Source organism: Pipra filicauda, unplaced genomic scaffold, assembly GCF_003945595.2.
Source record: "Pipra filicauda isolate LSUMZ 115617 unplaced genomic scaffold, ASM394559v2 scaffold427_size588224_pilon, whole genome shotgun sequence".
Lineage (NCBI taxonomy): Eukaryota > Metazoa > Chordata > Aves > Passeriformes > Pipridae > Pipra > Pipra filicauda.
The window spans coordinates 147863-175757 of record NW_024104562.1 but is presented as its reverse complement, the minus strand read 5'-3'; the positions used below and the strand labels follow the sequence as shown (position 1 = coordinate 175757).

The following is a 27895-nucleotide window of genomic DNA, read 5'->3' as shown; positions in this document are numbered from 1 at the left end:
AGTGAAATTTGTGCAATGTCTGTAGGAGGCTGAAGAAAGGCCCTTTGTGCGCCCCCCGCGCGGGCGCTGGGCAGCCTCCAGCAGCACCCTCGGCCGCCCTGCGGCTCCCGCCGCTGGCATCAATGCACCGCTTGTCCGGAGACCGGGACCCACTCTTAAAGCCAGAGCCAGTCTTCCCCGGTTAGTCCCACTGGCGGCCCCATTGGGGCGGGCACGGCTCTGGGGGGCCCTCCGGCCGTGACCCCAGGATGTTTCTGTACTGGAAGAAGAGGGGTGCCTACGAACTGGAGGCTTTGCCGGCCGGGCTGGCGGGGCTGGAGTACGAGGCAGTGGAGCGGTTTTCCTGGAGCTCTGGCCTGGACATCAGCGAGGAGCTCGGGGGTAGGTGGCTGGGGGGGATTCGAGCAGCCAGGGCTGTGGGCTGCTATGGTTGGCCAAAGTCTCCAGCTGTGGCAAAGAGGGTGAGGGGCTGGGAGAAGCTCTCGCTGGAGCAGGGGTGCCACAGGGATGCCGTGGGAATGCTGCAGGTGCAGCTGGGGAGCGCTCAGCAAACTGCCCCATGCCCCCGGCAGCGCTCCCCCCGGCCCAGGCAGGGTTTGAAGCAGCCGGCTGCCGCCGTGCGCTCGGCTGCGAGGATGATCCGGTTTCAGACTTGTTTTCCGTCGCCGGGAGCGCCGGGCGTGATAGCACAGCCGGCAGCAGCGGAGGAGGTGACCGGGAGGAGGGGGGACAGGAGCTGATGGGGACAAGATCCCTCCTCCGGCCCCCGAGGTGGCTGGTGGGGACCCGGACACCCTCCTGCCTCTGCCAGGAACCGGGGGGCCCTGCGAAGAGCTCCCAGCCCGCGTGCAGGAGGCCCCGGTGCGCGTGTGACCCGCGGGCAGGGTCAGCGCCTGGGAACGGCCACGCGGCTTTGGCCGTGCCGGCGGCTCCGGCGCGGGGCTGGTCCCTGGCACCGCCGGCCCCTGCGGGCGGCCTCTAGGTTTTTGGTGAGTTTGGAAAACTTTCCCTCGGGTGCATGAAAGAATTTCTTATTTGCTTCCGTTATTATTCCCGATAGGTCAAGTGAAACGGCAGCGGCGGGGGGCGGGGGCCGGCCCAGCCCGGGAGCGCTGCGGGGCGGCCGCGCAGACAGAGCCGTCATTGTGCTCCTGCCGCGGGGGCAGAGCCCGGCTCGGCTCCCGGCTCCTGCTCCCGGCTCCTGCTCCCGGCCCGGCTCCCGGGCGGCGACGGACCCAGCCCTGCCCGGCTGCTTCCGCGCCGTCATCCAGCAGCGCCCGTGGCGCCACGGCAGCCCCGGGATCACTCCCAGATGGGAGCTGGAGCAACCAGTTGCTTCCCTCTCTCCAGACAGAAGTAGCAGCTTTTTCGGTGCTGCCTCAAAAGGCATTTTAACCTGCAGACTGAGTCTAACCCTGGCCTTGGCCATGGCCCTCTCGGGCTGGCATGGATGCTGTTTTTGTTGGCAGGAAGGATGCGGGAGAGGGGAATGGCGTGGCAGGGAAGCCCCTGTGCTGCTGGGCTGGTACAGCCGTGGCACCTGGCCTCTCCACATCCCCGGCATGGGCTCCCTCCCCAGCAGGCAGCTTCCCAGCCGTGCATCCCTGCCCGCAGTGGGGCTGTCCTGCCAGAGGGTGTCCGTAGTGCTCGTCTGCCACAAGCAGTCCGTTATTTTTAAACTATTAGGTGCGACACATAACAAAAGCCTTCAAAATAGGATTTGTCCCTAAGGCCGATTTAACTGTCAAAGCTTAAAGTGGCTACTAAGCCCCGTTGGGAACTGACAGCGGCAGATTTAGTGTTCCTGCTGCAGCCCCAGGCCGTGCCAGCCCCAAGGGAGCTGGGGCAGGTCTGTGTCCTCATCCTGTGCCTTGGGGTGCCGGGCAAGAGGTGCTGGATTCTGTCTCTGTGGAGCACACAGTGCCTTCCCTCAGCGGGGATGCAGTGCTGGCTCTTGGGCATAGGGCTTCATCCTTCTGCATAGGCTGTGGGACAGGCGGGGGCGGGCAGGAGTGGGCAAGACCAGCTTCAGCTGAGCCTGTGTGCTTTGCCAAGCTCTTAAACCCAGGGTTTGTGTTTGTGGGGGTCTCAGCATGGCCCCTGGGGGTGGCTCTCATGGCACCCAGGCACTGATCCTCTCTTTCCACAGACGAGCCGTGCCCAGCAGAAGAGACAGTGCTGCGCTGCCAGAATCCCAACTGCGCCGGTGAGAGGAGGGCAGCCAAGGTGGGTCCTGCAGGGTGGGGGCAGCACCGGCAGCTGCCTCCTGGGGTCGGTCTCATGGGTGAGAAGGGGCAGTGGATGGCTCTGCCCAACCTGCCGGTCCCTGAAGGGCCCCTGCCCTGGCTGGCAGCCCCTGGCGTGCCGTGTGCCCCCGCCCGTGCTGGATGTGCATTCCTTGCTGGTGTCACGGTCCAGCTGGCGTTTAACGGCATGGCGGTGATTTGCCCATTTCCCCAAGCTGGCGTGATTGGAGCTAATATGCCCCAGCCCATCTGCTCCCCTGCTCACTAATGTGAGTCAAGGGTGGATTTAGTGTCTCTTCTCTCCCACTGCCTGTGCAGGACTGGGCCGGACTCACACCCTGGCTCCCAAGCGAATCCCAGGGGTTTCTGTGTGGGGCTGCAGGCAGTGTCTCTGGTGTAGCAGGCAGGACGGCCCAGGCGCGCCAAGGGTGTGCCACAGCGCTCTGTTTGCATGCTGGGGTGGCAGGGCCAGTGCCACGGTGCTCTGTTTGCGTGCTGGGGTGGCAGGGCCAGTGCTGCTGGGGCACACGTGGCACTGAGCTGTGGTTGCCCAGTGGTGCAGCTGGGACTGCTGGGATCCACCCACTGAGGCCACCCTGCCACTGTCACCAGAGACCCCTGACAGCGCCTGGCAGGTAGTGGGGGTTTGATGGGTGGGCTGGTCAGTCTGGGGGCTTGTTCTGCTGTGGCAGGGTGCTGGATCTTGATCCCCCTCTCTTTGTGAGATGCTTGTTGAGGGGCGGCGAAGCTGTCATGTGACCGTGGCAGGGCTTGGACCAGGAGCTGATCCCTGGGGTGGGCAGAGAGGCTTGGCCATCCTGCCTGGCCCTTCCTGGGGGTTGAGCCCAGAGATGTGCTGCTGGCACAGAGTGGATGAGGAGCATTGAGTACCTGTGGAGCAGCTGCCAAGGGTCCCAGGGGAGCCCACTGAGCGAGCACAAGCTGTGGCCATGCTCTCGCATGCAGGTGTCATGATGGCCACAGTGGTGTGAGGCACATGGCGGCAGAGGAGGAGGGTTGGGGGCACACGGTGTTCTGGGGCTGTCTTGTTGCCTGGGATAGGGCACTGGTGGGTACCGTGGCAGTGGCTGCTGCAGAGGGGCCGACGGCCCCTTGGAGAGCACGCGTGTGGTGGGAGCACGTCAGCTCTGACCTCAGCAGCACTGGGAGGAAGGAGGGCAGGAAGTGGGGGCGGCTGGAGCTGCACGGGTGCTTCCTCCCCGCAGCAGCACAGTGCACTACAGGCAAGCCTGGGCAGGGCTGGCTCCTCCCGGCAGCCCCTTGCAACCCTCTGCGTGCAGAGTGGCGATGGGGGTCCCACATGGGGATGGGGGTATGTCAGTGGTGCAGCAGGGCTTGCTGGCAGTGGCTGGTGGCACCACAATCCCTTGGAGCGGGGCCAGCTGGAGCCCCCAGTGAGATGGGCGCTGGCCGGAGGTCACAGGCCATGCACTGTGCTGGGGGCCCAGCCGGGGGTTTAAAAATAACCCGCTGTGAATGCCCGGTGGGGCTGGGGCCACGGCCGTGGCCGCACACAATGGGAGGAAACGCGCCGGCTTCGAGCATTGTTTGGCCGCAGACGCTCGCTTCCTCCGTCCTGCTGTGGGGACACGGCTCTCATCAGCACAAAGGGGCTCTGGGGTGCCAGGGCGGTCTCCCAAGCCACTGGTGAGGTGTGAGTGCCATGGGCACAGGTGGCTGTCCCCCAGCTCCCTGTCCAAGCCTCAGCATGTGCAGCTGTCTCAGGGTCTCTGCTCATAGCAGTGGAGCAAGGAGGGGAATCCATGGTGCAGAAGGCCCTGTCATCACCATGTCCTGCAGAACCCACTGTCTCGTGCCTGTGTCCCGCTCATGCTGCTTTCCTCGTGCCCGCTCTGGCCTCAGCATTCCCCGTGAGCAGTGTGCCAGCAGCAGTTGGGGATGGGAGAGGGGACCCAGCTGCTCATGGTGCTGCCCATCCCTCCTGCCAGCATGCCATAGCTGGTGGCCCCAGGCAGGTGCTGCCTGACAAACGCATGTCCCTGCAGGAATGCCACCACGTGGAGTGCCGGCAGCTGAGCCGCAGCGGCCCCCTCAGCCTGTGTGAAGTCTGCGACGGCCGCCTCCATGGCGCCATGCACTTTGATGGCCACATCCGCTTCGACCTGCCCCCTCAAGGTGAGCCGGGCTGAGCAGCAACACCGCTGCTCCCACAGCTCCACGGCAGGGGTGCAGCGCAGGGGTGGGAGTGATGGAATGCACTTGGGGCTGGTACAACACACAGGTGGGAGTGGGATGCAGTGGGAGCCAGCACGGGGTTGGGGAGGTGTCGCAGCCCAGCTCGATGTCCGTTTGCAGGCTCCATCCTGGCCCGCAACATGTCAACGCGCTCGTGCCCCCCACGCACCAGCCCTGCCTCCGATGTGGAGGAGGAAGAGGAAGGTCCAGCAGAGAGCAGAGGGTGAGCCCCCAGCCTTGTATGTCCCCTGTGTGGCCCCAGCCCACAGCGTCCCCGTAACTCTGCCCTTCCTGTGCCCACAGGGAACGCAGGAGCTCGGCACTGAAGCTGCCTAAAAAGAAGGCTTGGCGCAGGCACACAGATGTAAGGCACCAGCCCCTCTCCCCGGGGCACTTGGCAGGGCAGCAGCATGGCCCTGGTGGGTGGGAGGGAGAGACCCCTGGGTGAGCGGCTGCTGCCTCCCCCCAGGACCCCAGCAAGGAGTGCTTCACCCTGAAGTTCGACCTTAGCGTCGACATCGAGGCAGAGATTGTGCCGGCTGTGAAGAAGAAGTCACTGGGGTGAGTTTGCTGGGGACAGGTACGGGGACAGTGTGGGGACTGATGCAGAGACGGAGGTGGGGCTCGTGTCCTGCAGGGAGGTGCTGCTGCCGGTGTTCGAGAGGAAGGCGATCGAGCTGGGCAAGGTGGACATCTACCTGGACCAGTCCCACACACCACTGTCCCTGCAGTTCGAGGCGTTCCGCTTCGGGGGGCACTACCTGCGGGTGAAAGGTGCGGTGGGGGCCTGGCAGAAGGCTCAGCTGCCTCAGGGCTCCCAGACACTGACAACCTGATGCTCCCACAGCCAAGCCTGGGGATGAGTTGAAGGTGGAGCAGGCAGTGCGGGACGCCAGGTCGGCCAGCCTGCCCATCCTGCACCCTGGCAGCACCGCTGCAGTCCTCGGGCCAGTCCTGGAGCCACTGCCAGGATGCCGAGAGGGCACCGACAGCCTGGTGAGTGCCAGTGCCAGCTCTGGGAAGGAGGAACTGGGGAGGGGATGGTAGGGTGTGTGATCCCCCTGTAGCCGTTCTTTGTGGGAAGATGGGTCATGAGACAGCAACATGGTGTCTTCTTGATGGCCTCATGGGGTGTGGCTGAAGATCCTGCTGGAGTCCCCAAGAGCCACTTTGCCTCCTGACTGTGCTGTGCTGGCTATGCTGTGCTGGCTGTGCCACAGTAGCGTAGCAGCTCAAGCAGTGGCACCAGCCCTGTGGCTGTGCCAGGTACAGGATGCCACCAAAGCTAAGGCAAATAGGAGCCTTGGGGGCCCCAGCAGTGGCTGCCACTTGGTGCCACCTTGGCCCTGGGATTCGCCCTGGCCCCAGGACTCGCCCTTGGCTGCTGGCCCTCCTGTCCACAGTGCCTGGCAGCTGCTGAGCACAGCTCAGTCCTGCCCCGTGGACCCTGTCCCCAGATAAGGCGTGGGGCTGGGCTGGGCACAACTCCTGTGGGAGGAGAGTGTTGGGCCCGTGGGGAGCAGCTCTGCAGGGGCTGGTCAGGGAGACACAGTGCTCACTTTTGTGCCAGCAGGCCCTGAGGGTGGCAAGCTGGCTGTGTGGCCAGGGCTGGTGGCCACCCGTGTCCAGCACTATGATGCCTGGCTGCGGGACCGGCACAGTCCTGGCAGGGCAGGGGGGTCAGTGGGCAACCAGCCCCCCCTGCAGGGCTCTCAGTCCCGACCGCCTTCCTGGGGGCAGGCGGGTGCTGAGCTGCACCAGGGCGATAGGGCTGGCGGCGGCCGGGGCACCTGGGGACGTGGCAGCGCAGTGAGTAAGGGGGACAGTGCCTGTGGCGGCTTTTCCTTCCTGGGTCCGGGGACGTGGCAGGGTGTGGGGCTGTGCTGGCGGTGGTGGCAGCACCGTGCCACTTCCCAGGGCTCGGTGGCAGGCAGGGAGCCCCGGCCCTGCTGCCCTTTGTGCCACGGTAAGGAGATGGCAGCGGCCACGTTCCGGCACAGCCCAGAGACACGCGGGGAGCAGCCGGTGCAGCGGTGCCCGGGGTGGAGGGAGCCACTTGGCTGTGACCCAGCTCTTGCGACCGGCTGGGGGGCTTTGATCTCTGCCGGTGAATTGTTCAGCTCTGGTAGCTTATCTGCGAGGAGGGAAATTAGGTTTTCGGCTCTGGCCCCACCTCCTTTTGTTTCGGAGGAGCCCGGCCACAGCCTGCCCGGCCCCGGCTGTGCCGTCGGAGCCGGGAGCACGGCTGGACAGGCGGCTTGGCTGGGTCTGTGCCCCTCGGGATGTCGTGAGCCCCCGTGCTGCTGGGGCCGCTTGCCCATGGCCGGCTGGGCTCGGCCAGGCAGCACCCGGGGTCCTGCACCCCCGGGGCCCTGCACCCCCGGGATGCAGGTAGGCAGGTCAGTGCGGGCAGGGGAGCGTGGCCGGAGGACGCACTGCCCAGGACTGCCGTCTGGGTGTCTGTCCCACGGTGCTCGAGGTCAGCCCTGCTGGAGCGTCACGCTGTGCCACGCCACTGTCCCCATCCCAGTGCCATGGCCAGGCTGCCGAGCGCTGACCCCAGGGGCACTGACTGTCCCTGCTGCAGGCTCTTAGCCGGCGGAGGAAGAACATGATGGAATTCCTGGGGGACACCAGCATTCCCAGCCCTGAGCTGGCTCTGCACATCGGCAGCTCCCTGCCCACCAATGGCACCGACACCTGGAAGAACCGCGCTGCCAGCCGCTTCAGTGGCTTCTTCGGCTCTGGCACCAGCGTGGGCTCCTTCGGGCGGGTAGGTTGGACACAGGCATGGTGAGGGGGCACGGGAGCCACCTGCGGCTGTGCTGGGGAGCTGGGATGGGTCCCCTGGGGCTCGAGCCCCCTAGTTCCACACGTGGGGCAAAGGGGTCTGTGGCACATGCCCACTGGCCTCTGCCCAGCTGCTCTGCCCCCTGCTTCAGGAGACTGAGAAGCTGGAGCAGCTGGCAAACAGGCTGCACGCCTACGGCACCTTCGGGCTGCCCAAGCTGCCGCCCCAGCTCCGCTTTGACCGCGACTCCTGGGAGGAGGATGGGGATGAGGCTGGGCTGGCACTGGAGGACAGCTGGCAGCAGATCATCCAGGGAGCAGAGGTAGGGCTAGGGGCTGGGAGGCCATGGGGGCTGTGCTCAGCCCTGGCACGGTGCTCACGCTCAGCCTGGCAGGCCCTGTCACGCCGGCAGTGCCACCAGCAGGAAGCCATCTGGGAGCTGCTGCACACCGAGGCCACCTACATCCGCAAGCTCAAAGTCATTACCGATGTGAGTGCTGGTGGACGCTGCGCTGTGCTGGGGCCAGGGGCCACGGCTGCAGCCCGCCAGCTCCCTGCTCTCTCCCCACAGCTCTTCCTCTGCTGCCTGCTGAACCTGCAGGAGTCAGGGCTGCTCTGTGAGGTGAGCAGAGAGGCTTGTGGGGGCCAGGGGTGTTGGGGATGGCTCCTCAGCCTGGCAGTGCTGCAAGATGCAGGTGCCGTCCCCCAGCACTGCCCACCTCACCTCCACAGGTGGATGTCGAGCGGCTCTTCAGCAACATTGGGGAGATCATCCGGCTGCACTGTGAGCTGTGGCGCAGCGTCATGGCCCCAGTGCTGGCCAAGGCACGACGGACTGGGGCACTGCTTGACCCCATTGACTTCCTCAATGGCTTCAAGACGGTGAGTGGGGACCCCAGGCCATTGTGGAGGGCAATGCCATGCTGTGCCCCATGGTGACCCCTCTGCGCCTCCCAGTTCGGGTCCCTCTTCAAGCCCTACGTGCGGTACTGCATGGAGGAGGAGGGATGCATGGAGTACATGCGGGCACTGCTGCGGGACAGCGAGCTCTTTCGCACCTATGTGACGGTAAGGGGAGAGTGGGTACCGGGGCTGGGACCGGGGCAGTACTGGCACTGACACCTGCATGCCACAGTGGGCCGAAAAGCACGAGCAGTGCAGCCGTCTGAAGTTGAGCGACATGCTGGTGAAGCCCCACCAACGCCTCACCAAGTACCCACTGCTCCTCAAGTCCGTGCTGAAGAAGACAGATGACCCACGTGCCCGTGACGCCATTACCACCATGGTAAGGGTACGGGAGTGGGAGGCAACAGGGTTGATCCCCCCAACCCCTCAAACCCACTGCCAACCCCTCCACAGATTGGCTCTGTGGAGCGTTTCATCAATGACGTCAACTCACGGATGCGCCAGCGGCAAGAGCGGCAGCGCCTGGCCACCATCCTCAGCCGCATCGACACCTACGAGGTGGTGGAGGGCAGCACAGATGAGGTGGACAAGGTAGGCTGGGCATGGGGGAGCTGCTGTCCTCTGCCATGTCATGCCATGCCACGCTATGCCACTCAATGCCACTCTCTGCCGCACTGCACTACCAACCCTATGTCACTTCATGCCAAGCCACCCCATGCTATATCATGCCATGCCACCCTATGCCATGTTATCCCATGCACCCCATGCTGATGCTGGTGGCTCCCGGCAGCTACTGAAGGAATTCCTGCGGCTGGACCTGACAGCCCCCATCCCCGGCACCTCCCCAGAGGACACTCGGCAGCTCCTCCTTGAGGGCAGCCTGCGCATGCGGGAAGGTAAAGACAGCAAGGTGAGGACTGCAGGGGATGAGGGGGCCTCGGCTGCGGCCCCTGCCCACCTGCCCTCACTCACTGTGCCAACCAGCAACCACGGCCCCACTCTCACTCCCAGATGGATGTCTACTGTTTCCTCTTCACCGACCTCTTCCTCATCACCAAGCCCCTAAAGAAGGCTGAGCGCACCAAGGTGGTCCGGCAGCCCTTGCTGGTGGACAAGGTTGTCTGCCGAGAGCTCAGGGACCCAGGTGAGCAGCACTAGGGGGAAGGGAGTCTGCAGAGGGGGTCCCTGACGTGGCTGACAGCCTCTGCCCACAGGCTCCTTCCTCCTCATCTACCTGAACGAACTGGGGAGCGCTGTGGCTGCCTACACCTTCCAGGCCAGCGGGCAGTCTTTGTGCCGCAGCTGGGTCGAGGCGGTGCGCAATGCCCAGGTGAGGGGGCATGGGGCTGCGCAGGGGACCTGCAGGTGCCCTGTGCACAACCTGGTCCTCACTGATGCCTTCCCCTTCCCAGAACCTGCTGCAGCAGCTGCGGCAGCGCCGGTGCATGGAAGAGGAGGAGGAGGAGGAGGACGGCGGGAGCGGCACCTCAGCTGCCAGTTCACCTACCATCCTGCGCCGCAGCAGTGCCAGCCCAGACTCACAGCAGTGGTAGGGAATGGGAGGGGGGCCCTGCACACCCCTGGCCTGGCACAGCCCCCTCCTCACCCTCCTTCTCCTACAGCCCCTCTGACGGTTCCACTGAGACGCTCGCCATGGTGGCAGCAGACGGCGGTGATGAGCTCTCCTCCCCAGACTGGGACACAGGACCCTTCAGGTCGACCTCAGACAGCTCCTCCGTTGGCACCAGCACCTCCATCAGCACTGGCACCTCTGCGGACACCTCCACCGAGACCCCCACTCAGGAGCTGCCTGCAGGCGCTCTGCCTGTGCCCCTGCCCCATGGCATGGCCTCCCCGGCTGGCGGCTGCCGCTCGTCTTCCATCGACAGTGCCTACGGCACACTCTCACCTGCCTCACTGCGGGACTTCAGCCAGCAGCCAGATGGGGTGGCTGAGGAGGGGCGGGAGCCCTCCCTGGCCCCCCCAGCTCCACGGCCCCCCTCACCACGGCTGCGCCGCCGCACCCCAGTGCAGCTCCTGCCCTGCCCTGCCAGGGTGCTTAAGTCCAAGTCAGAGGCCAGCCTGCCACAGCTCCTGTCCCCCACTTCCCCAGGCCCCTTAAGCCAGAGCCGCAGCCTCTCTGACCTCTCTGCTGGCTTCCCCCAGACTAACCAAGCCCCTGTGCCCCCAGCTGCCTCTGGCAGCAGTGGCAGCTCCACTTCCGAGCTCTCAGAGCATGAGGAGCCAGTGAAGAGCCCGGTCTCCCTCCCAGGGGAGCTCAGGCGTGACCCCCCACCTCCTGCCCACCGGACCCTCTCAGACCCGCAGTCGGCACGGCACCGCAAGCTGACGCTGGCGCAGCTGTACCGGATCCATGCCACGCTGATGCTCAACTCCACGCTGACGGCCTCGTAAGCACATGCTGCCTGTTCCCAAGGGGTGCCCTGGCCCTCCTGGGGGCTCCCCAGGGGCTGGGTCCCAGCACTGAGGGCATCTCTCCCCACTCTGTGCCTTGCAGGGAGGTCTGAGAGCCGCCGGCATGGAAAGCACAGACGCGCAGATGCACCAAGGAGCTGCTCCTGCTTCTAACCATAGCGTAATGCCAGGGCTGGGCAGAGCGAGCACTGGGATGCCACGCTGGTGGGGACATGGATGGGGATGCAGACCAGTCCCCTTGGCGAGGACGTGCTCTGGGCACGGCAGTGCGGGGCTGGACATGGCACGTGGCTTGTGCTGGACCCTTGTCCACAGAAACGAGAGTTGTTGGGCAGGGGGCCCTGGGGCCGTGGGGGGCTGTGGGGGGCTGTGGGGCAGCTCCTGTGGGCGACGAAGGGATGACAATGTCGGCAATGGTGAGTGGGGAAGATGCTGAGAGGGATGCAGTGCCAGTGGCATGGTGCTGCAGGCGGTGCAGGGAGGAAGCTGGGGCTGGTGGCAGAAGGGGACGGTGCGGGGCTGGGGTGGGTTTGCCCTGTGTGGTGGCAGTTGCTGGCAGTGCCCAAGGCCAGAGTATGAGAGTTGTGGTGGGAGCCCCCCCATGCCAGGCTGCACTCCACGTCCCAGCTGAGCAATAAACCCAGCTGGTGCACGCTCGCGCCCGCCTCGCCTCTCCTTCAGCCATGGCAACACCCAGGGCTGGGCAGCACCAGGGTGGGTGAGGCAAAGCTGAGGGAGCCCCTCGGGGGCAGGTGAAGAGGGGACTGGGGCCAGTTTCAGCCTCCTGTTCCAGGGCTCAGGATGGGGATGGAGCCCTGGGGTGAGGGTCAGCGCTGCTCCCTGCACGCTGTACATCCCCCCCCCCCAACCTCTGCTACCCTGGGTTTGTGCCAGCGGGTGAGGGAGGGCGGCGGCGCTCCTGTCATGTGGTTTCATATCCCCTGGACTCATTTCCAAAAAAGCATTTCCTCCTGCTGCGGTTGGGTGTAAAAGCCTGTGTGGGGAGGGCTGGTGCTCACTCACCACGCGTCGCGTGCTGCTGGCGGTGGCCATGGGGTGCCGGGGCACCCTGCCTGAGCACTGAGCTGCCCTGACACCCAACCGCGCCCGCCACCCTGGTCCCCTCACTGCCCTGGCATGAACCAACCACATCGGCCACAAGGATGAAGTGTTGCTGCCCTGGGGTGGCTTGGGTGAGTGTGCCGGCATGCGGGTCCCGTGGAGCCCTGGCACCAGCTGTGGGGTGCCCCAGGGCCGTGGCTGAAATGGGTCTGGAGGAGGGAGGGAGGAAGGTGGAGTAACTCCAGTGCCAAACGTGCCAAACACGCTTGCCTCTCTGGCTAACATCTGGGACTGGTCTCTGCTGCACCAAAGCACCCGTGGTGTGGCTTGGCTACAGGGGCCACAGGCACGGCACAGCCACGAAGATCGCAGACACGGACACAATGCGGTCGTGGAGAGTGTGGGCTCAGTCACGGGGCAGCAGGTAGGGCAGTGCCACGAGGACTGGCTGTGCCGACAGCCCGCGGGTTCAGGTCACGCTGCCGGCGGTGGGGCTGCCCTCGGGGCTGGGGAGTGGCTGTCCCGGCACTCGGATGAGGGGAGCAGGGGCCGCGCTGTGGGCGGGAGCAGCGCTGGCGGTGGGAAGCGGTGTCTGTGCCCACCCGCAGCCGGCCACAGGCGTGCCCGCCGCTGCTCCGCGCCCACCGCTCCCCTGCCCGCCGGGCACCTGCTCCCCGCGCCGGCCGGGGGCTGCAGGGGGGCTGCGGGCAGGGTGTGCTGACGGGGCCGTGCCTCGGCGCTGACTCAGACGTGCCGCTGGCAGCCGGGGCTGCGGCAGCCGCCCTGCTCTGCGTGCGGGCGGCCCAGCGCGGTTTCCAGTCTGCCGGTGGCGGCGGGTTTAGCAGAAAATGATTCAGCTGCAGTAATCGGGGCCATCACGGCTGGGAAATCCAGCCCCCAGCGAGGAATCCCCTGGTTTCCTGCCCACACTGCCAGCGCCACGGCCCTCCCGGGTCCCTGCCCTGCCCGTGGAAGGGGTATCAGCGTGGGCACCTCCTCGCCGCCCCCCCGGGGCTGTCTGGGCAGAGGGGCTGCCCTGCGTGTAGCACCTGGCACCCCGCGGGGGAGCTGTGACCTACTTTGGGACGCGCACACAAGGCGTGATAGCATCGGGGAGAGTGTGAGCCAGGCACGGCTTCCTCTAGGGGCGGAAATCACCTCCTCTGCGAGGGAGATAAACCCCAGGAAAGTTTAAGCTGGCAGAGTTAACCCCCCCCGCGCCTGGCTGCCGACAACTCCCTGGACCTGCAATCCATGGCACCACCAGCAGCGCACCCGACTCACTCGTCCCCATCCCTGGGGACACGGCAGGGCTCCTGTCGTCACAGGTGGTCTTGCTTCCCGGCACCACTCCCCAACCAGCCTGGAAGCACCCTTTGCAGAGCGCACAGGGGCACCTGACAGCAGCCATCTGGGCACAGGTTGTGGCACAGTGGCCCCCACAGGGCCAGCAGGAAGTGGCTTGCTCTTGTAGGGCGGGAAAGGCAGTGCACAGGGGCTGCCACGGGGCATTCCCTGCCCTGAGGCAGCACACCCGCGCAGCTCAAGGGCACAGGGCCACCAATCCAGCCATTCTGCCCTGCACAGGCACTGATGTCCACATGGTACTGGACCTGGCTCTGGCTCCAGTAGCCCATCATATGTGGCTGGGAGTGCAGCATGGTGTGAGGGCCATCCCCCATGGGTCCATGGCTCCTGGGGCACCCTGGCTGCCCGCAGCCCTGCTCTCTCTTTGCCCACAGGTGATCCTGGCAGTGCTGGGGCTGGCAGCCAGCAAATCACAGCCCCCGGGGTGGCAGAACCACACCGTGCTGCGAGGACAGCGGGTCCTGGTGCAGCCACTCACCCGCCTGCGGAGACATGCCACCAGACACCCCTGCCCTGCTGGCATGAACTGGATCGAGCGTACTCACCAGTGCTGTCGCCAGTGTCCTGCAGGTGAGTGCTGCCTGGCCCGTGTGGCGTGGCATGGCACACTGTGGCAACAGGTGTGTTACCCCGTGTGACCATGCTTCCTGTCACTCTGCAGGGACATACCTGCACAAGCCCTGCACAAGCCACAACGACAGGGTCTGCAATCCCTGTCCCATCGGGACCTTCCGCTCCCAGCCCAACACCTTGACAGAGTGCCAGGCTTGCTACGAGTGTGACCGACAAGGTGAGCTGGGATCACACCATGCTGTGCTGTGCCATGCAGCGCAGTGCTGTGCCACTCACTACCTGCTTTCTGCAGCTTTCCAGAGTGTTCTGAGCAACTGCTCGGCCACCAGCAACGTTGCCTGTGGCTGTGATCCCGGATACTTCCGTGTCTGCCTCGACAAGAGCTGCAGCGAGTTCTCATGTCGGAAGTGCCAACCCTGCACTGGGCGCCTCATCCAGCAGCCCTGTGAGTGCTGCCAGCCGCCCCTGCTGGCTGTGCCACCTCTGGCTGTGCCACCCTCCCTCATGCCCACCCTCTCTCCAGGCTCAGAGACTCAGGACACACTCTGTGAGAGCAGCTGCAAACCTGACTTCTACACCGAGGGCGATGAGTGCCGGCCGTGCCACATGTAAGCACTGACCCTCACTGTGTCCCAGCTGGGGACAGGTGTGGGGCCTGTGGCATGGCACACCATGGTGCCCATGGCTCCCCTCTCCTTGCAGGAGCACCCTGGACACGTGCAGCAAAGAGTGCCAGCAAGTGTGTGGCAGCAGCAGCAGTGGCCAAGGTATGGGGGTGATGGAGCTGGGGGTACTGGTGTGGGATCATCGTGCTGGATGGTTGATGAGAACACTCCTGCTGCTCCTTGCAGACTCAGGTCTGGAGTACATCCTGCTGGGACTCACCGGGCCCCTCTTCCTGGGTGCCCTTGCCATCTACCACAAGAGGAAGAGGCTCCGGCACGATGCCCTGGCACCTGGTCCCCTGCCCACAGCACAGGCAGGCACCTCCATGGCTGGGGCTGTGGCCACACCATGGTGCCAGTTCAGTGTCCCAGGGTGGAACAGCCTGTGCTGGACCCAGCCGTGCTCCCCACAGGGGACAGATCGTGCCACTGTCACGGTGAGGCAGAGCCCCAAGCACCAGGCCCTGCTGCGTGAGCAGCCCAGCGACGAGGAGGAGCCCTCTGCCCCACCGGAGCCCCGCAGTGCCCTGCTGCAGGGCAGCCAGCTCTATGCTGTCATCGACGCTGTGCCAGTACGGCGTTGGAAGGAGTTCATGCGGATGCTGGAGCTGCGGGAGGCGGAGATTGAGCTGGTAGAGCTGGAGGTGGCCCACATCCGTGACCAGCAGTACGAGATGCTGAAGCGCTGGTGCCAGCAGACCAGCGCCACGCTGGACCGTGTCTTTGCTGCGCTGGAGCGCATGGAGCTGGCCGGCTGCGCCGAGGCACTGCGCCAGAGCCTGCCAGCGGGGCCCTAGCCCCCAGCGTCACCCCATGGCACAGGGAGGTCCTGGCACCTTCACATCTCACTGGGCACCTCTGCTGTGCCATACCCCTAAGTATTGTTACTTATGCCGTGTAGACATTTTATGTCACTTTTATGTCCCCTTCCTACCCACTGTCCCCCTCTATTTATGTCCCCCTGCTCCCAGGGCTAGGAGGGACCCCACGCCCCAGCAGGTCGGCTGCCTGGCCACTCGCAGGACGAGCGGGCACCGAGCCCACTGCAAACCCATGGGACAGTTCTCAAGGCTGCCCGCTGCCGGGCGTGCCTGTGCTCACCCCAATAAAGTGGCGTGTTTTCCATCGGCCGGCCCCCTCTCTTCCTCGCAGGGCTGCATCAGCAAGGCACTGAGGCACTGCTGACCTCAGGGCCACCACTGGTGATGTGGCCACCACAGGTGACGGGCGATGCGTGTGCTGGCAGAGATGCAGGTGGTGTGGGTGATGGGGATGATTGTGGTGCTGTGGACGAGGGGGGCAGTGCAGTGGGCAAGCATGGTATTGGGGTAGGGGTGGTGTGGGCAGCCCCAGGAAGGCGAGGGGCACTGCTGGCGAGATTTATAGTTTTAATTGCTGGAAAGGCAGGTGGTCTGAGTGGAGATGAGCCGGGAGCCAGCCTCGAGCGGCTCTGGAGGGGCAGGAGTGGGGTTGAGCATGCTGCAACAGCGAGCAGTGCCAGTGGGGAGTGCGGGGAGCTGGGCAGCATGGCGAGCCCAGCCGCAGCGGCCGAGCTGGGCAGTGCACAAGGAGCCGCGTGCCCTACCCCACGGCAACTCACTTTGCAAAGGGCAGCACGAGGTGGTGGTGGGCTGGCGACAGTGGGATGGGGACTAGGGGTGCCTGGGGAGGTGGTGGGGGCTCCTCTAGGTTGGGATATGTGGCCGTCCATGGCGGGAGGAGGGTGCCGAGGCATATCATGGTCCGTGGGGGGACCTGCTGGCCTCCTCCCGCCGTGAAGAGCCAGGCGTGGCGTGGCTAGTGCTTGGCTATGTCCCCCTTCTTGAGGATGATCTGTCGCTGCCAGGGCGCCAGCTTTGTCTCATCGTACCCAAGAGTCCTTAGCTTTTCCGACTGTTCCTTCTCCTTCTCCTCCTCCTCCCGCTTCAGCTTCTCCTGCTCTTTCCTGCTCAGCAGTGGAGGGCACGGGGCGCCACGGTCACCAGAGCCGCCGGAGCCGCCGTGCCCACCTGCCCAGGGAAGGGGCTTGCGGCACTCACCGTTTCTGCTCCCTGTGAAAGCAAAGGGACGACTGGGGTTAGCAGAGCTGCAGGAGTGACCAGTGGGTGCGACATCCCCCCGGCCCCAGCTCACCTCTCTTCCTCCAGCTTCTTACGCAGGATGTCCCTCCTCCAGGCTGGCATGCTGGCCAGACGCGCCTCCTCCTCCTTCTCCTGCAATAGACAGCTGTGTTACTGGCGCTGCTGGGAGCCCACCCTCGCTGCCGGTACCATGGGGCCACAGCATCATCCTGGTGCGTGACATCACGTCCTTCTGGCGGCTGGGCTGAGCCGTACTCCTGGCATGGTGCTGGTGGGATTTGCCAGCACGCTGCTCGCCAACGCAGCCCTCGCTGCCTGCCCTCCGCCGGCGCGGGGAGGAGGAAGGAGCGTGTGGCGTGGCCAGCCCTTGCAGCACACCACAGCTTTATTGCACGACACGCGGGGGCCCACACTGCCCCAGCACCACAAATGCCACACCAGAGGGGAGTGCAGCCCCGCTGCTGCATCTCCCACACAACACACAGCCACGGCAAGCAGCACACTGCAACCTCGGCCCGGGGCCGTGCACAACAACACCCAGCCCTCCGCCAAGCCGAGCTGCACCACGGCACCGCCAGAGCCACAGAGGCAGCTGAGCACACCCGGGCACCAGGTCCTGCTGCTCACAGCTGCGCCCTGAGCCTGCTCTTCCCGCCCATGCCACACCGCTGGTACAGCCCACAGCATCCTGCAGGGCTCAGGTGTCAGACATCTCTGCCTCCTTCTCCTTCCAAAAGGAGAAGCTGCGGTCAATGAAGCGGCAGACGTCCTCCTCGCTGAACTCGCCCAGCTCTGGCACCAGCACCGGCACAGCTGCCACCTGCCCTTCTGGGGCCATGGGGAGTGGTTCTGGCAGGCTCTCTGCCGGTGCCACAGGGTTATCCCCAAAAAACTCCTGCACAAGGTCCTCAAAGCCATCAAGCCAGTGGCGGTGGCCAGCCTCGACCTGCTCCAGCACAGTGCGGTGGAAACGGCGGACGCGGTGCCAGCTGTGGCTGCCCAGGCGGTCAAACATCTCATAGCAGAGGAGGTGACGGAAGCGCCGCTCCTCGGGGCTGAGTGGCATCTCCAGCAGCTGGAAGTAGCCCAGCATGAAGAGGTCGAGTGGGAGGCTGTCGTGGGGCATGGGTGAGCCACCGACGTGGGGCAGGAAGTGTTGGGGCCAGTACAGCACCGTGGTACGGCTCAGTCGCCGGATCTGACGCCCTGGCACTCGGCGGGCGACACTCCTCCAGCGGGCCAGCAGCCGCCCTGCCGCTGGACGCCGCCTCCCTGGCCGCCGCGGCCGCTCCTCCCCAGGCACAGCTGCAAGTGCCCGTTTCTTCCAGTGCTCCAGGAAGAGGAAGACAGCACGCTCCTTGCACCCCTTGGTGTGTTTGCATGGGCTACTCGGCTCTGGCAGCACTGGTCTGCTCCGCCGCAATGCCCCATCCCCATACTCCTCCTCCAGGATGGGCTGGCGGGCGCTGCCAGGTGGCTGCACCCTCTTGCGCTTGGTGACCCTGGGGAGGGGTTGGGGAGGCCCCCCCGGCCCCTCGTAGTTGGCCTTGAGGCTGCGGACAGAGACGCCGCAGCCCAGGATCTCACGCCGAGCATCATGCCGGGCGCCAGGGCTGCCCACTGCCCCCCCTGCCCTGGGGCCCTCCTGGCCCCTCAGAGTGGCTGGTGGCACGGCCATGCTCCTCGGCAGTGTGGGGGACTGGCTGCTGTGGGCAGGCACATCCTCACGGGGAAGGGCAGAATGCTGGGGTGCTGGGGTGGTGGACCGTGGCACGAATGGTGGCAGCTCCTCCTCTGGCCGCCCCAGCAGCGGCTGCCTTGGCTGCACCTCGTGCATCACCCGCAGGCTCCCCAGCTGCCTCTCCAGGTGCTGCATGTCCTCCTCCCATGTCAGCTGCCCGGCAGGTCCTGACGTGCCCCTGCGGGCAGGTGGCCCACGCCGGCACAGCGGCGGTGACTGGCTCCCGGGCTGTGGCAGGAAAGAGGGCAAAGGGGCTCTTGAGGCTGTACCACACGCACCTCGTGCCACCGCCACCATGTGTGGCATCCCCAGGTGTAATGCCCCTGCATGCAGGTGGGGTGGTCCCCCCCAGACCAGCTGGGAGCTGGAGGCGAAGCCACACACACCATTTCACCAGGTCCTGAGCTGCTTGGGCCATGCCCACGCCGCGCTCGCCGCCGCAGCACGTGGGACCCCCCTACCTTGCGCCGCTGCTCCTCTTCCTCCTGCATGCGGAGCTGCAGCTTGCGCACCATCACCTGCCGCTTCCACTCGGGAATGGGCCGGCCCTGCTCGTCCTGGCTCGGCACCAGCGCCTCTACCTCCACCGCCGCCCCAGCACCTGCTGCTGGCACTGGTGAGCTCCCATTTAGCACCGGCTCTGGCGAGCCCCCTGCCAGGCAACGTGGTGGCCCGGCAGCCTCGGGGGTGGCTGGTGGGGTGGGCGTCCTGGTGGGTGATGGGGAGGACACTGGCGACTCTGCCTGTGGAAGGAGGGAGGGAGGGTGGTGGGCACTTGCCATGCTGTGCGGCACTGTGCCACTGGCTCCCCAGGCCCCCCTCACCACCTACGTTGGCCCCTGCCTGGCCGCTGCCGGAGAAGACAGTGGTGAAACCTTTACTCTGCGGAGTTGGCTTGAGGCTCTTCCCAGCCTTGATCTCGGCCAGCAGCTCTGAGTTGTCACCGGTGGGGGACATCATGTTGAAGGACTTCGTGCCTAAGAGGAGGCAGAATGAGTAGTAAGTGCCCTGCCAGCAGCAGCTACTGTCCCTCTGAATCCCCCATCTGTTTTCAGGGCACAGGGGTGGAGGGGTGTCTGCCCCCCCACCATCCAGGAGCCCCTGGGACCTCATTGAGCAGCATCTCGACACCCAGATCACCGAGCCCATAGGAACAGCTCCATGTCACCCAACTCTTGGGTCCATGGGACCCCACTGGAGCAACCCCCCAGCACTCAACAGCCTGTCATCCTAGCTCCCCAGACCCATAAGACCAGCACTCCAACACCAGCTTACTGCGTCCATGGCACCCTGCTGGAGCAGCACCCCAGCACACCAACACCCAGCTCCTGCAGCTCCAGCACAGCCCCAGCCCTGAGTGCCACCCCCTGCCCCTGCAGCACTGTGCTGTGTGTGACAGCAGTGACCTGCCTCTGGAGGGAAGACTCCATGGCCAGTGGCAACCCTGGCACTGCAGAACAGCCCCTACAGTCCCCTGCAGCCCCCAGCAGCGATGCACCGACAGCCCAAGACAGCCCCACTGCCAGCCCAGAGCCCAGAGGGCTGCATGGCACCAGCATCCCGAGGATGCTCATGCCACTGCTCGTGCCACCCGCCCTGCGAGCACCCACCGTCTGTGCCAGCCATGCGTGTGTCCCTAGCAGCCCATGGTGCCGTGCCAAGGCAAAGCCCCTTCCCCGCGGCTGGTGCCCGCAGCTTGCCCCGCTTGGCTGCACCACGCTGGGGCCAGAGGGCTGCGGGTGCTGACGGCCCAGCGGGGCACGCACGCTGCCATCCAGCGCCGGCTGAAACCCCCCAGCCCCAGGAGCCGGCGCTAATAAAGCGGGTGCCGAGCGAAGGCCAAGCCCGCCGGCTGTGGTCAGCAGCGGGGGAGCGGCCGGTGCGCTCACGTGGCGGGGTCACGCTGGCCGGCTGAGCGCAAACAAAGGCCCTCTGTGTGCGGGGCCGTGGGGCCCCGGCTGCCTGCCCAGCCCTGCCAGCCCTGCCTGGTGGCTTCGGCAGCCCCGCACCAGCGCTCGGCCTCCCGCATGGCACCACTGGCCACCGACGCGCAGAGAGGGCTTGGCAGCAGGAGAGCTGCGGGCAGTCACTGGCCCCGGCAGCCGCCAATGTCCTGTGGCTGCAGCACGGGACAGTGCCAGGTCAGGCCCCTCTGGCTGTGCCCCGCTCCAGGGCACCCCCTGAGCAGGGAGGAGCGCGGGGCCGCGGTACTTACTCTTCATCTGCCTGAGCGCCTTTCCTCCTAGGGAGAGAAGCAGAGAGGCGGCGCAGGGCACGTGGCAGAGGAAGGATTTGGCCACCGCGAGACAAGAGAGAAGAGAAGCGGCCAGCAGTGAGAGCAGGAAGGGGCGAGCGGGCGTGAGGGCCCCCGCGCCGACACCGGAGGAGAGAAGGACAGAAAGGCCATCAGGAGCCACACGGCCAGAGTGCCACAGGAGGAGATGTGCCAAGATGGCTGGTGCCACAGTGCAGCCAATGGGACAGTGCCCGAGATCACTCCCCATGCCCACTCGTGACCCCGCCACTTACTTCCCGTGGAGGAGGAGGAGCGGCGGGGGCCGGCGGGGGTCTCGGCCTGCGGAGGTGGTGGGGGGGGCGTCGGGCAGGCGTTGTCAGGCAGTGGTGGGGGTGGCGGTGGGGAAGGCAGCTCGGCACTGGGCTTGCTCTCCCCATTGCGCATGGTGTCTGCCGAGATGGGTGATGCCTGGGAGAAAGCACAGGCAGGCGTCGCGTGGTGCCGGTGCCAGTGAGCCGTGCACGGGCTCGTGGCACAGGGCTCACCTCTTCGCTGTGCGCCATTCGACGGGGGCCGGGCTGCTCAGCCGCGACGTGCCCCAGGTGCTTGTAGTAGTCACCGGTGCTCGGCTGTTTGCCGAAATTCCTCGATCGCCTGCTGGAGTCAGCCCTGCGCAGACCCTCAGGACTGGTGTCACGCGATGCCAGCTGCAACGGGGAGCACACCTCAGTACTACTGTGCCTGGCTGTGACCATGGGGCAGAGCCGTGGTGGAGCAGGGCTGTGCCAGCAGTGGCTGTGGGGCAGATGCGGGGCTGGTGGGGATGGCAGGTGCGTGCCCAGGGTCTGCTCTGCACACGGCTGTACCGGGGCTGCATGCCAGAGTGACAGTGTGTGGCATCAGTGCCTGGCACTGTGACCCCTTAGCCTGTGCCCAGAATCCTGGCTGAGCCTCCCCTGGGATAACCCCCTGGGAACAGGAGTGCCGAGCCTCAGCCCCGCGGATTACCGGGAGCTTATCCCGCGCGGGGCTGGGGCCCGTTTCCAAACTTCCCTCTGAACAGGGCTCTCAGGCAATGCAGCCTCGGCTCACCCCGGTGCATTCCACAGCAGCTTTTCGGGTTGTGCTGCTGCCGAGTGCCGGCACTGCAGGGGGCTGTGCCTGTTTCCTGATTTTGGGATGCCACAGCTCCCCTTACCAGGGCCCCCACTATCTACATTTCCCCATGAGCCACCTCCACCCATGGCATTTTCACAGTGAGCCCAGGTGCTTGCTGCCGCTGCCAGCCCCAGCTAAGTCAACAAGTGCCAGCTTGGTGTTTCCTGCTCCGGCTGCTGTGGGCGCTGTGCCAAGCCCAGCTCCCACTCCAGCAGCCCCAGCCCCGGTCTAGCGCAAGGGTCCGTGCCATCCAGCCCCATTGCATGAGGAACCCACACGGCTCTGGCACTGCTCTGGCACACACCTGCAGCTCCCCAGGACAGCCCATTACCCTGGTAAGTGCTAAGGAGCCAGGGCTGTGCACAGCGAGCACTATGAAATCCCGAGTCCCCCATGCACGTGTCACACACTGCTCCACCAAGCCCCCCACCCCATATGCCCCATCCCCTGTGCTGCTGGGCTTTGCCAGTGCCCTGGCCATGGGGCCATGGCCATGCACAGGAATCTCATCCCCAGTGGGGTGGTGAGAACCATGGTAGGGGGTCAGAGCAACCCTGAACCTACTGCATCCCTGTGACCCCCAGCCCGCCACGGGGGGCTGCACCCCTCTTACCTGTGCACGCCTGGCTGAGCCTTCTCAGCTCCTGGCAGCACTGGCTGTGCCACCCGACACCTGTGGCGCGGGTGACACTGGAGCTGGCCGCTCGGGTTACCGCCTGTGCCTCTGCCCACGCCCAGCTCGGTGTGGTGCTGGTGGCACTGCCAGGGCTGCATGGGTGCGGCTGCCATGGCACGGTGCTGCCAGGTGCTCCAGCCAGCACAGTGTTTGAATGGGGCTGCCCAGTGCCACGGAGCCATCAAAGCATCGCTGGCTCCCTTGCTGCTGGTTGCACCCCAGGCCCCCCACTGTGTGTGCTAGTGTTGCAGGCATGTAGCCTTTAGCTGAGACTGTCCCCTCCCAGTGCAGGCAGCAGCTCCTCGGAGAGGATGGGTGCCTGGTGGCATGTCCCCCCCCCCGAGAGCTGTGCATGGGACACGGTGCAGGGGACACCGTGCATGGGGCCGTACCTCTCGGCGCAGCGCCTGGCTCTCCACGTGCCGCAGGTTGTTCTTGGCCCGCACATAGATGTCAGCAGTGTGGGGGGCGGTGGGGGGTGCAGGTGCAGGGTAGCCAGGGGGTGGTGGGGGTGGCCGAGTGGTGGGGGGTGGGGGAGGTGGGGGGGGGAAGGCAGGGGGTGGCGGCGGCGGGGGACCCTCGCCTGCTGGGCCCCGGCCCCGCGGCCGCGTCTCAGGGTCCAGCATGTCCATGTACGCCTGCATGTCCGCCAGCGCCGGCTCAGGCACCCCTGCACAGGGCAGGGGGTCAGGGGGGGCTGGTCCCATGCCCCCCGCCCCGCGCCCTCCGGCCCCGCACTCACGGGCGGCAGGGGCCCCGGGGGGGCCACCCCTCTTCTCCCCGGTGCTGGACTGGCTGGAGTGGCAGGAGTCGTAGTTGGAGAGGGTGCTGGCAGGGGAGCCCACCTCGAAGCGCGCCTGGGGCACCGATGCCGTGGTATTGGGCGATGACATGCCCGAGTCAGGCTGCCGGCACTCCCCATCTGCTGAGGGGTCTCTCGACAGCACGCGGTGCTCCACGCTCTGCTGGCACAGCCATGGGGTCAGGCAGTAGGGCCCTGTGTGCTCCCTGTGTGCTTCCCACACACTCGGCCCTGGGTGCTGCCATACCATGTTCTCCACAGTGCGCAGGTACTGGGCGCAGTGGTTGTGGCCGTTGTAGTCGGCGAGGTCAGCCGCCGTGTAGCCATCCTGGTCACGGATGCTGAGGTCGGCACCATTCACCACCAGGATCTGGCAGCACTGGGGAGAGTGGGGGGGCATGACAGGGCTGGAGGGAAGCCCCCCCTTGCCCTGACATCCCACTGGCCACCAGCACCCACCTCCAGCTCGCCGTTCTCGGCGGCGTCGTGCAGTGGTGTGCCGCCCCAGCCGTCCGTGGTGATCTCCCCACCGTGCAGCAGCAGCCAGCTCAGCACCTTGGCATGGCCACGGCTGGCAGCAAAGTGCATGGCTGTGGCCCCCTCAGCGTCCCGCTCCGACAGACTCACCGTCGTGAAGCTCATCTGTGTGGGCAGGTGGACTGAGCGCTTGTGCGGTGAGCCCCATGCTGTGCCACCACAACGTGCCACCGCGCCGTGCCCCGGCAGCGCTTACCAGCCACACGATGACAGTGTTGTGGCCCATCTGGGCAGCGGCGTGCAGTGGGGTCATGCCATCATGGGCGCGCGCGTGGGGGTCAGCCCCACAGTCCTGCACCAGGTACTGGATGATCTCCAGGTGGCCTTCCTGGCAGGCGAGGTACAGCGGGGTAGCCCCCGTCTTGGTCTGGGCACTCAGCGTGCTGCAAGCGGGGCACAGCGCCCGTCACCTGAGGACACTGACATCGGCAGCGCTGGGACGGGGGGGTGCAGGATGCAGGGACATGGGAATACATGGGACACGAGGGACATGGAGGGTACGGGAGACGCAGCTGGGGGCAGGCAGGGCAGTGCTCAGGCTGGGAGCCGTCCGCCCCGCGGTTCCCCGTGGGTCCCCATGCTGTGGCGGTGGCTGCAGCTGCAGCAGGAGGTCACTAAGTTAATCAGCCCGCTTAGGCTAAGCTCCTTCCTCCGGCTGTTTTTGGACACTGCAATTTAGTCGTATTTTAAAGTAAGCAGCTTAGGCAGCACCGGCCATGGAGCTGGTGGGGAAAGGCCAACCTGCACCACGGTGCTGCCCAGCCCTGCTGCCCCCTGGCAGCCCCACTGCCTTGGCAGTCCCTCGTCCCAAATTGCACAGCCTCCCGCATCCCACATCCTTTACCCCACATCTCATGGCCCCATATTCTGCATCTACATCCCACATCCTACATCCTGCCTCCCCACCCTGAAGGAAGCTGTTTTATTAAGTGCTCCATAAAAAAACCTGTTGAATATTTAAAAAAGGAAGAGCAATAAATACTCTGGTCTGTTATCACAACGATCGCAGGCCCTTAATAATTGATCCCTGTAACTGTGAGACAGGCTGAGGCCAGCACTACCTTCCCACTGTGCTGTGCCATGCCATGCTGTGCCATGCCACAGTTCAGTAGTGCTGGGCTGGCACAGTGCTGGGTTCTCCCCAAGCAGGGGCTGGGGATGAGGCTGGGGTGGTGGCAGTCTGGGGTGCAGGGGACAGTGGGAGCACAGGCACATAGTCAGTCCCTGATTGGCTTTTCCCACTAATTGGGAAGGGGTTAAGCCAATTGGGCAGCACCAGTAAACTGCTTTGCCAGATGGCTGAGACCCCATGCTGGGCCACCGGCTGCCAGAGACCCTCTGGGCTGGTGTGAAGGTGGGCTGGGAGCGGCAGCATCCTGCGGCAGCACTGGGGATTGAATTTCGCAGCTGTAATGGAGCCTCTGGGCAGGCACAGGGAGCAGGGCCAGCCCTAAATAATTCAGGGGGAAGGCAGTGACAGCAATGAAGGAACCCTGACAAGAAGTGTGAAAGCCAATGCCAGCACTGCGCCACACCGGGGCTGACACAGCAGGCACCGAGCGGGAGCATTGGCTGGGTTGGGGCTGGGCTGGGGCTGCAAGAGTTAATCCCAGAGGTGCTCAGGGCCAAGCTGGCACACCTGGGGCAAGGGGATAAAGAGCCAGGGCTGGGGCTGGGGCAGCTCTGGCCAGTGAGTGCCATGGGATGTAGGGATCCCTCAATGGGCTCTGTGGTCCTGCCTGGAAGGGATGAGGGAGTCTGGGGTACCCAGGGACAGAGGGGTGCCGAACCCTGGTTCAGCTCTGCTGCCTCTGGAGCACCCCGGATGTGGGGAAACTGTGCAACCCCTTTCATCTGCAGCCCTGGAGCCTGCCAGGGACAGCATGGAGCAACAGCGCATCCCCCCGGCTCCACTTTGGCCAGGTCTGTGGGTTATTTCTAGTGGCCTCTGCCCACTGCAGGAAATCGGATTAGGGGCCACCTAATCACCTGTTGCAGCCTCGTAGAAAGGCCTGGCACCACGGGCCCAATGGGCTGCTGTGCCACGTAGCCTGGAGGACCAGCTTGGTTCCAGGTACTGCTCAGGAGCCAAAGCAGAGATGCTGCCGTAATGAAGCCGTCTGAGTGAGGCTGCCACGTCCAGCAACGCTCGTGGCCGTGGGCATGTGGAAAGGTTGTCTCGTGCGCAGGAGCAGCCTCTCCTCGGCGGGCAGCCTAATCCATTTACATAACAGCAGGCAGACAAAGGCGGCTGTGTTATCACCCTGCGCCAGGAGCCCAGAAGCCGACTCAGTGGCCGGTGGCAATATTTCTGCCAGCACTCGCTGCTCTCCTCCTCACCCTTTCTTTCTGGGCCATAAAGAAGGTGCAGCTGACTGCCCGGCCTGATAACTCGGCCACATTGCCCTTGGAGCTGGAGGATGTGGGTGGCTGCAGCATTCATCCCCAGTGCTGGCACCCTGCCCAGCGGCTGGAGGGAGGGATGGGGCAGCAGTGGGTACCCCAGTCTCCCACTAGCCCCTCTCCTGAAGGTGAGTGCCAAGCCTCCGGCAGAGCCCTTCTCACTAGCAGCAGTGGGGGCTGTTACCTGGGGCAGTGTCCCAAGAGGAGTCGCAGGGAAGGGAAATCCCCTTTGGCCGCGGCGTAGTGGACGGGCAGTGCTCCTGTGTTGGTGGCTGCCATGGGGTCACTGCCTCCGAAGCGGAGGAGCCAGTCGATCACCTCATGGTGACCGAAGCGGGCTGCCAGGTGTAGGATGGTGGCACCGGAGTTGTCTGTGTCCTGCAGGAGGAAGCAGAATGACTGTGGGCACCAGGGACCCAAGCACCTCCAGCAAGGGAGTGTATGTGGGGCTGGGGACAGCGAGCAGCTGTGGGGCATCCCTCAGCCAGGAGCTGGGCTCGGAAGGGTGGGCTGGCCAGGATGGAGCAGTGCCAGAGTGGGGGCACAGGGCATTGGAGGGACCGAGGGACCAAGGGACCAGCGTGTCTGCCCTCCATCAGGGCCTGCGTCTGTACACAGCGAGTGCGGCACAAAGGCCTCCTTGTTCTGCCGGCGGCGGAGCCCCTGCCCGCAGGCAAGTCGCCGCCGAGCCCCGCTGTGCCGCCGGCCCGTCCGCCCTCCACGCTCCGTGGGGCGCGGGCAGAGCTGGCCCCTGGCCAGGAGGTCGCCGATGCTTGCTGACCCCGTCCTTCTCGTTTAATCCCCGCTCCCAACCCCGCCGCCGCCCGCTCTTCCTCCGGCCGTCACATGTCGTTAACTCTCGGCCGGCCCCGGGGCAAGCCGCTTACCGCCCCGGGCCGCCGTTGTGTAACCCCGGGAGGGGGCGGCAGCCCCGGGGAATCTGCGCTGCCCTCGGGGCTGAGCACCCCCTGGATGCCGGGGGCTCTCCGGGTCCGTCGGATGCCGCCGGCCATGCACGGCAGGGCCGTGCCCGTGCAGAGCTGGGGGCACTACGCGTGGCCGTCTCCCCGCAGCCACCGCTACCCACGCGGAACCGCGGAACGTCTCCCCGGCCGCCCGCGCCACCGGGGGCCCGACGCCCCCCGCCGCCCCCCGCGACCCCGCTCGCACCTGCACGCCGCAGCCCCCCTGCGTGAGCAGCCACTGGAGACAGGCGAGGTTGCCGGTGGCGGCGGCGTCGTGGGCCGGCGTAGCCCCGTTGCGTGCCCGCGCGTCCCCGCGGAGCGCGGCCTCGGCCGCCAGGTACCGGAGGCAGGCGAGGCGGCCGGCGCGGGCGGCGTGGTGCGCGGGGGAGGCGCCCAGGGCGTCCCGCAGCCCCGGCCGCAGCAGCCCGGCCGCCCGCAGCCCCCGCAGCGCCTCCACGTCGCCCTGTCGCGCCGCCAGCAGCGCCCGCTCCAGCGCCATCCTGACCCCGGCCCCGGTAGCCCCGGCGGCGGCCCCGGCCCCGGCGGCCCCGGCCGCCGCTTGGCACTGCGTGGCGCTCCCGCCTCGCCGCCCCCCGGCCCCGCCGGCTCCTCCTCTCCCGCCCTCGGGGCCGCCCCTCCGCCCGCCCCGCCCGACGGCGCGGCGGCTGCTCGCTGCTCGGGACCCCTGCAACGCTTCCCCCGGCCCCGGCCGGGGCAGCCGCGCTTTGCTGGGCGGCGGCTGGGACCGGGACCGGGGCCGGGCCGGGACCGGAGCCGACCCGGGAGTATCCCAAGAGCGGACCGTGCCCGACTGCCGGCGCCGCCGTCCGCGGCTTTCGGAGCGGCCCCACAGGTGTCACCGCCCGCCTACGTGAAAGGCGCGGCGGGGATGGGCTCCTCCGGCAGCCCCGACGTGCGCTGTCGGTCCCGGCAGCATGGCCAGAGCGAGGGGCGCTGGAGGGGCGGCTGCCCCGCCTCCGCCTGCCGCGGGGAGCGGCATCGCGGGAATCGACGGCGGGACCGTGGGCAGAA

General features: G+C 66.1%; 4 protein-coding genes across 9 annotated transcripts; 2 read left to right on the top strand and 2 right to left on the bottom strand.

Annotated features, from left to right (window-relative positions):
- The first annotated feature begins 199 nt into the window (after positions 1-199).
- On the top strand, positions 200-10948 carry PLEKHG5 (pleckstrin homology and RhoGEF domain containing G5). The gene is made up of 22 exons (XM_027751402.2): positions 200-381; positions 2150-2226; positions 4274-4403; positions 4584-4686; positions 4767-4827; positions 4933-5024; positions 5101-5237; positions 5311-5459; positions 7051-7236; positions 7406-7576; positions 7649-7744; positions 7826-7876; positions 7987-8136; positions 8212-8322; positions 8390-8539; positions 8614-8751; positions 8951-9070; positions 9172-9304; positions 9375-9490; positions 9573-9709; positions 9783-10571; positions 10679-10948. The coding sequence occupies exons 1-22, from the start codon at positions 249-251 to the stop codon at positions 10686-10688; spliced, it is 3240 nt and encodes a 1079-aa protein (XP_027607203.2). The 5' UTR covers positions 200-248; the 3' UTR covers positions 10689-10948.
- TNFRSF25 (TNF receptor superfamily member 25) lies at positions 10943-15391 on the top strand. Of its 2 annotated transcripts, XM_039385668.1 has the most exons (7): positions 10943-11789; positions 13401-13596; positions 13688-13816; positions 13892-14044; positions 14123-14207; positions 14302-14366; positions 14451-15391. In XM_039385668.1, exons 1-7 carry the CDS (start codon positions 11760-11762, stop codon positions 15059-15061), a joined length of 1269 nt encoding a protein of 422 aa, XP_039241602.1. In that variant the 5' UTR covers positions 10943-11759; the 3' UTR covers positions 15062-15391. The 2 variants fall into 2 exon arrangements, with proteins under 2 accessions (XP_039241602.1, XP_027607206.2); XM_027751405.2 differs by having other exon boundaries at positions 10943-13596.
- Positions 15392-15637: 246 nt separating this feature from the next.
- Positions 15638-27373, bottom strand: ESPN (espin). Of its 5 annotated transcripts, XM_039385665.1 has the most exons (15): positions 27069-27373; positions 26083-26276; positions 23692-23878; positions 23418-23600; positions 23206-23337; positions 22899-23118; positions 22549-22826; positions 20868-21029; positions 20616-20790; positions 20302-20328; positions 18918-19063; positions 18548-18829; positions 16398-16477; positions 16304-16315; positions 15638-16209 (listed from the first exon to the last, which is right to left on the bottom strand). In XM_039385665.1, exons 1-15 carry the CDS (start codon positions 27360-27362, stop codon positions 16062-16064), a joined length of 2520 nt encoding a protein of 839 aa, XP_039241599.1. In that variant the 5' UTR covers positions 27363-27373; the 3' UTR covers positions 15638-16061. The 5 variants fall into 5 exon arrangements, with proteins under 5 accessions (XP_039241599.1, XP_027607235.1, XP_039241600.1 ...); XM_027751434.2 differs by having other exon boundaries at positions 22549-23118; XM_039385666.1 differs by lacking the exon at positions 20302-20328.
- LOC120324114 (espin-like protein) lies at positions 16501-18507 on the bottom strand. The gene has a single exon (XM_039385669.1). The coding sequence runs from the start codon at positions 18390-18392 to the stop codon at positions 17043-17045; it is 1350 nt and encodes a 449-aa protein (XP_039241603.1). The 5' UTR covers positions 18393-18507; the 3' UTR covers positions 16501-17042.
- Positions 27374-27895: the final 522 nt, after the last annotated feature.

Coding starts and splice junctions, on each gene's coding strand:
- TNFRSF25 (XM_027751405.2), top strand. CDS start 13,260: ATGGTACTGGACCTGGCTCTGGCTCCAGTAGCCCATCATATGTGGCTG. Junction 13,597..13,687: donor CTGTCGCCAGTGTCCTGCAG/GTGAGTGCTGCC, acceptor GTCACTCTGCAG/GGACATACCTGCACAAGCCC. Junction 14,367..14,450: donor CAGCAGCAGCAGTGGCCAAG/GTATGGGGGTGA, acceptor TGCTCCTTGCAG/ACTCAGGTCTGGAGTACATC.
- PLEKHG5 (XM_027751402.2), top strand. CDS start 249: ATGTTTCTGTACTGGAAGAAGAGGGGTGCCTACGAACTGGAGGCTTTG. Junction 4,404..4,583: donor CTTCGACCTGCCCCCTCAAG/GTGAGCCGGGCT, acceptor GTCCGTTTGCAG/GCTCCATCCTGGCCCGCAAC. Junction 9,305..9,374: donor CCGAGAGCTCAGGGACCCAG/GTGAGCAGCACT, acceptor CTCTGCCCACAG/GCTCCTTCCTCCTCATCTAC.
- LOC120324114 (XM_039385669.1), bottom strand. CDS start 18,392: ATGCCACACATGGTGGCGGTGGCACGAGGTGCGTGTGGTACAGCCTCA.
- ESPN (XM_027751434.2), bottom strand. CDS start 27,362: ATGGCGCTGGAGCGGGCGCTGCTGGCGGCGCGACAGGGCGACGTGGAG. Junction 23,879..26,082: donor CTCTTGGGACACTGCCCCAG/GTAACAGCCCCC, acceptor CCCCGCTTGCAG/CACGCTGAGTGCCCAGACCA. Junction 23,119..23,205: donor TGCGCACTGTGGAGAACATG/GTATGGCAGCAC, acceptor CTGTGCCAGCAG/AGCGTGGAGCACCGCGTGCT.